The sequence below is a fragment of the Alexandromys fortis genome, unplaced genomic scaffold (genome assembly GCF_014885135.2).
Source record: "Alexandromys fortis isolate MF-2015 unplaced genomic scaffold, M_Fortis_MF-2015_v1.1 scaffold_92, whole genome shotgun sequence".
In the NCBI taxonomy this organism is placed as follows: Eukaryota; Metazoa; Chordata; class Mammalia; order Rodentia; family Cricetidae; genus Alexandromys; species Alexandromys fortis.
Window position 1 is genome coordinate 6,884,461 of NW_026067972.1, and position 5,989 is coordinate 6,890,449.

At 50.3% G+C, this 5,989-nt stretch overlaps 1 protein-coding gene across 1 annotated transcript; it reads left to right on the forward strand.

Moving 5' to 3' along the window:
* The first annotated feature begins 3,620 nt into the window (after positions 1–3,620).
* Ccl19 (C-C motif chemokine ligand 19) lies at positions 3,621–5,647 on the forward strand. The gene is made up of 4 exons (XM_050156018.1): positions 3,621–3,923; positions 4,890–5,022; positions 5,213–5,306; positions 5,397–5,647. The coding sequence occupies exons 1-4, from the start codon at positions 3,863–3,865 to the stop codon at positions 5,415–5,417; spliced, it is 309 nt and encodes a 102-aa protein (XP_050011975.1). The 5' UTR covers positions 3,621–3,862; the 3' UTR covers positions 5,418–5,647.
* The last annotated feature ends 342 nt before the right edge of the window (positions 5,648–5,989 follow it).

The window sequence follows — 5,989 nt, forward strand, 5'->3', positions numbered from 1 at the left end:
CCTGCTTGTCCTCACTCCTGATGGCGAGCCCATCTGTCCTGTTGCGGCAGCATTTCCTCCCCGGTATAAGAACTTGCTTCTTCGGGATTTCAATATAAATTGAAGATCAGCAACTCTCCAGGAGTGGGAGGCAGGCCAAGGAAGAGGAGGGGAGAGGAGGGGGAGCATAAGGGCCACATAAAATAAAGGTTCCTGCTGGGCTTGGTGATTCCATACCACACCTGTAATCCCAACACTAGGAGACGGAGACAAGAGCATTGTCATGAGTTCAAGGCCAGCCTGAGCTACAGAGAGAGACTCTGCATCAAAGAAAAAGAGAAAAGAAAGAAGGAAGGAAGGAGGGAGGGAGGGAAGGAGGAAGGAAGGGAGGGAGGGAGAGAGGGAGAGAGGGAGGAAGGAGGAAAGGAAGGAAGGGAAGGAGAAAGGGGAAAATCCACTTTATGCTCTCTTAACCTGGTCCTTTTTTAATCATAATTTTGTCAACGCAATCAGAAACAAGCCACCCACCTAATGATATGTGCAACACCACTTGCCATCATCATTTGCAGTCCTGGCGGTTAAGTACCTCAGGGACTCTATCGCCTAATGTCTTATCTTCTAACCTTGTCTTAGGTTCTTAGTTACACATTAGCGGGCTTAGAGGAAATTAGCACTGGATCCTTCCTTCATAGGCAACAGCTATGAAACCAAGGAGTATCATTCAGAAGAATTAGACCTAACTCATATCTCTGGCCCTGAGGGAGATTTGACATCTTGAACTGATTAAAATATTATCAGTGGAAATACATCTAAACCAGGCTCTAGAAGCCCCGAGTCTTACAAGAAGGAGGACTACATGGCAAGAGGCTTCCTGATAAAGAACAAGCAGGTCTTTCAGTCGCATAGACAGGACAAAGTCCCTTAGGAGAGCTGCTTGTTATAGAGACTATCGGAAGTAGAGTAACCTGCCTAGAACGTAGACAGCAGCAACGGTTTCTCTGGCCACTGTCGGTTCTCCCCACTGGGTGTGTATTTTACTTGTAAATCACCTCTGCCTGTCTGCTATACTCTGTCTCCTGGGACTTCAAGATGGAGTGCAAAGACTGGGGAGAAGAGGGGGTCAAACTGGGGTCCTGACAAGTCCCGTCCTGTGTCTCCTCGCTGGTGCTTGTGGCACTCCTGCGTCCTCCCAATTTCCTGAGTCCTCTTTGACCATGAATAGAGATTGTCTGTGTACTTAAATACAAGCAACCCAACCCCAGCATTCCATTCTGGGGATCTACTTTCTAGGATCTCTTCTGGTAAAATTTACAACGTCCCTGGAGATTCTGACAGAAAAGAGGTGGTTCACTGTAACGCTATAAGGAGATCAAATATCTTCCACTCTCTACTTACTACTCAGCACTTGAGTGGCCTCTGGTCACCACATAAGGAGACTCTTCCTACCCCAGGCAGTTGGTGGCAGTACTGGGTCAGTCTTGCAGCCCTGAACTGATGAAAAGATCATGGGAACCGTAGGTCAGAAGCACAAGTCGCAACCCGTGCTTGTCACAGGCATCTGAATCTAGAAGCAATCTTTGGGGACTGAGTCCTCAGGCTGATGGGATGTCACTGTCCGCCATTCAATAGTGTCGGAACTGAAGTGAATTAGAGGACATAGATGATGTCATTGGTGGATCGGTGGCAGCAGGAGGTCACAGCTCTGCACAGCCACTTGTGTCCTGAGGGGTTCCCTTCCCCACAGGGACCTCCACTCAGGCAGAGCTGATGTTTGAATGTACAAGGGATTTCAGGATGGCTGGGTGATGTAAAAATCAGAGCTTATTAAGGATTTAGACAAAGGACTGAAATGGAAAAAGCAGAGAGTCTGTGCTTGTGGCAAAGGTTTTCTCACCTAAGGTGAGCACAACTCTGGGGACAAGAGTCCCTGACTTTCAATAGCCACCAAAGCTTCTGGGTCCTTGGTCTCAAGAACTAGAAGAATGGATGACACAGAAAACAAATGGTGAGTGTTTCCGAAAGGAGTGTTATCTAAGGGGATGGAAACAGGCAGCACTCCCAGCACAGGAGGGTCTCCAGGAAGGGTCGCCATTGAGGGTCTTTGGCTAAGAGTTAATGAGACTTTACTGGCTAGAGGCATAGGGACGTAAGTCGGTTGGTCCATCTGGTCTACCTGGACTGATGGTGGATGACCATGCACCTCTGCATCCTAGTGGTTTTGGAGACGGTTTCAAAGCCAATGAAGTCTCTGATTATGAATGGAATCCAGCCAGTTATAGCCATTAGGTTGCTATGTAAAAGGGAAAGATGGATAACAAGAAACCAGAGCACAGACCAGTATCCTTAGACATTTCTGTCTAAGGACATTTCTGACTTCTGGCCAAGACAGAGCTGGCTGTGGAGAAGTGAAGCAGCCGTACTCATTTCTTTGGCCCTGCCATAGCTGCCTGACAAGCTTCTTGCGGTTATTGTCATCAGAGTTACAGGGAGAAGAGCAGAACACATCCAAAGGGGTGTTGGCTTTGGAAAGTCACTCTTAGGTGTCTCTCCAGTGTGTGCCTGCCTCTGCCTCCCGAGTGCTGGAATTACAGGCATGCGCCACCACCACCCTGCTCTTTGGTTACATTCTTTAAAAGGTGTAATTTACAATGATGGTCAAATATTAAGCAAAGCTTCAAACTTAAGCAAAATAAAAGTGTGTGCTGAATTATTTTCCTCGAGAATTTTCTTGTGTAAATGCAAATGTAAGGTGTTTCTTTAAGGTCAGTTTATTTAGATGTTTAGACGTAGGGTACTTATTTTAGAAGACACCAGGTATCAACCTCTGGCCTCTACATGAGCACGCACACAAAACACACATGTTTCTATACAACACACACGTGCAGAGGGCCCAGAGCTGGGGTCCAGAGGGCTGGATGAGCACCCATATTAGCTATTCTTCTGAGGTTGTCTCATCTCTCTCTCAAGGGTGGGAAATCATTTATTCATCTGTCAATTCCTTGAAATTTAGGGGTTTGTCTCAGAAGGAGCTGGCCAGCCCCTCTGCTTAGAAATCCCCTCTTGGTTCCCAGGATTGAGAAGGGGAAAGATGGCAGGGGCTGTTCCGGTCCAGGCTCCTTCCAGCTGTTTCTCTGACCTAGGCACTGGATTTGGGGAAACGGGAAACGCCCGTGGATGCTCAGGTGGTTAGGATGCAGGGGCTCAGGATGTAGGATCAGGGTCCTGGGCCTTGTCCTCAGGAGCCTTCCATTCCAGCTCTGCTTCCCAACTCAGCCCTAACTACCCCTCCCTCACAGCACTTCCCATGCCCAGGCCGAAGTAGACAATGCCAGTGGCACTAACAGAGGACAGTGCACACCCTCTCTCTGGAGCCAACAGGACACAGGGCTTTTCGTTTTTTTTTATTTTTTTATTTTTATTTACTTTTTTTTTTTTTTTTTTTTTTGCCCAGACTGTTGAAGTTCTCAGAGCTAAAGCCAAAGAAAGCAGAGGGGGAAGCCACTGAGTGGGGGAAGAAGGAAGCCAAGGTCATGTTTTGCCAAAAGAAAAAAAAAAGAGGCAGAGGGGGATAAACGGGAAGACCCAAACGGGTCATGAAAGGGAATTTTTGGAAAGAAAGTGAAAGAAATCTCAGTCATACTTTGGAGCTCATAAATTGGAGCAGTCTCTTACTGGCTCACAGAGGCTCGTACAGGCTCTCTAGGGCTCACAGGGCCTCACATCCTCTTGCCTCTGGACCCTCTCAAACCACACCAGGGCACCAGAGTGCTTCCGATAACTCCCCTGCACACCTGGCAGTGCTTCAGCCTCTCACAGATTCTTGCACACACCCAAGAACTCTCACACTTACACACTCTCTGTGACCTGCCTCAGTTCACCCACCATGGCACCCCGTGTGGCCCCACTGCTGGTCTTCAGCCTGTTGGTTCTCGGGACCTTCCCAGGTAAGGCTGAGGAGATAACTAAGGTTGGGGGGGGGGGGGAACGACGACAATGGCTTGTGGGTAATGTCTCAATCTCAGACTGTTATGACGCTCATGAAAGACCCTGCAGGTTCATGTCAGTGAATCTAGGGGTCCCCTGTGTCTTCTGTGTGTGCCTGTCAGAACGAGGGTGCCTGTATCCCTGAGTTCCAATGTGGCTCCACTCTTGGCATATCCTGGGGCCTACAGCTGCCCATCTCTCTGCAGGCTTCATGTCCTGATATGATACCCTCCGTTTCCAGGCAGCAGAAGGAACCTATGGGCATAACTAAGCTGGAGTGTGTGTTGTGTCTGAAGCCCTGGTTTCGATCCCACCACCGGGGTTGTGGGTTAGAGCTTTGCTGTGTTGCCTGCTTCAGTTTGAGAGAATGAGAAACACTGAGGCAGGTGTGCTTAACAACCTGTTCCCTTCTGGTTGTTTCTTTTTAGGGGCCTTGTTTGGTGGTTTGGTTTGGTTTTTGAGATAGGGTCTGTTGGCGTTACCCAGGCTGGCTTCAAAGTCCTGGGCTCAAGCGATCGATCCTTTTGTCTCAGTTTCCCTAATAGCCGGGCCTCTCGGTGCGACAGCCATCTGCTGGCTATGTAGTAGTTCATATGAGTGCAAAGGCCCTCAGCCGAGGCAAGCGTCCCCTGTCCTGGCACTGTGACTGCCATTAACTCTCGATTTTCTGAAACATGGTGAAAATGGAGAAAATCTAGGAGAGGGTGTGTGGCCAGGGCAGCAAGAAGACATACAGAAGTGGTTGTTTATTAAATGCCTTAGCTGACTAAGATATGTCCCGCAGCTGCCAGGGCCAGAGTGGCACACAGTGGCTGTGTACCATGTCCGGTTCCCTCTCACACAGAGACGCTGCTGAAGTCACTTAGGGCTGCAGCCTTCCTTCCTCATGGCCTCCACGTCTTCTCCCCTTCTTTCTCCTATCTCAGCCCCAGCTCTTGGGGGTGCCAACGATGCGGAAGACTGCTGTCTGTCTGTGACCCAGCGCCCCATCCCTGGGAACGTCGTCAAAGCCTTCCGCTACCTTCTTATGAAGGATGGCTGCAGGGTGCCTGCTGTTGTGTGAGTTGTGGGAAGAATGTCTAGCCCATCTCCCCGTCAGCCTTATCCCTGGACCCATGGCCGAGGCCACCTTTCAATAAAGTCCCAGAAGCAGGTCCCCACACATGGCCTCCGAACCTCTGCCCCTCATTCTAGAGCCTTCTAGGAAACTGAGTTCCAGGCCTTCACTCCCTCTGACCTCTGGCTGCAGGTTCACCACACTGAGGGGCTACCAACTCTGCGCACCCCCAGACCAGCCTTGGGTGGAACGCATCATCCGAAGACTGAAGAAGTCTTCTGCCAAGGCAAGCCTGACCCTCCTCAGCCCCGCCTCCATCCTCCAAACCCCTGTCCAAGATTCCAGCCCATGACCCTGCTTCTCCTTCCTCCGTTAGAGCAAACGCAGCAGCAGTTAACCATGACGGCACCAGAAGGAGCCCTGTGTCTTGAGCAAAGGGATCTGAATCACCCTGGCTCAAGGAACCAAGGCGCAGAAGAGAGGACCAGGCCTCCTGATGCTCTCTGCTCCAGACCTAACCCAGCCAGGGCTGTGCCTAGAGCATCAATGTGAATGTGCGGGTTTGTGTGGCGAGAGCACAGCCTCTCCCTGGCTAGACTGCAGGGCTTCCAATAAAGCTGCTTGGTACCCATGGATCTGTCTGTCTGCTCACTCTCTCCCCAGGAGGACAGGAATAGGAAGGGAGGAGGTGGGATGGCAGCATATATTTTGCACCCTGAGTTCTAAGCAATCTGTTCATGGGCCTCCACCTCACACTCTGCCGCTCCCAGAGCCAGCCCCACCATCAAGGACCTAGTTCATCTTTCCCCAGCCTGTCACTCTCTATTCAGCCACACAAAGCTTGCATCAGCGAGCTGAACAAAGTCCCCCGGAAGCCTCAGACTTTTCTGATTTCACCATCCAGGCGGGTGTTTCAGCGTCCAGGTGTCTCAAGGATGAGGAGTAGGGAAGCTTCGATGGGGATAAGAG

Coding starts and splice junctions, on each gene's coding strand:
- Ccl19 (XM_050156018.1), top strand. CDS start 3,863: ATGGCACCCCGTGTGGCCCCACTGCTGGTCTTCAGCCTGTTGGTTCTC. Junction 3,924..4,889: donor GGTTCTCGGGACCTTCCCAG/GTAAGGCTGAGG, acceptor CTCCTATCTCAG/CCCCAGCTCTTGGGGGTGCC. Junction 5,023..5,212: donor TGCAGGGTGCCTGCTGTTGT/GTGAGTTGTGGG, acceptor CTCTGGCTGCAG/GTTCACCACACTGAGGGGCT.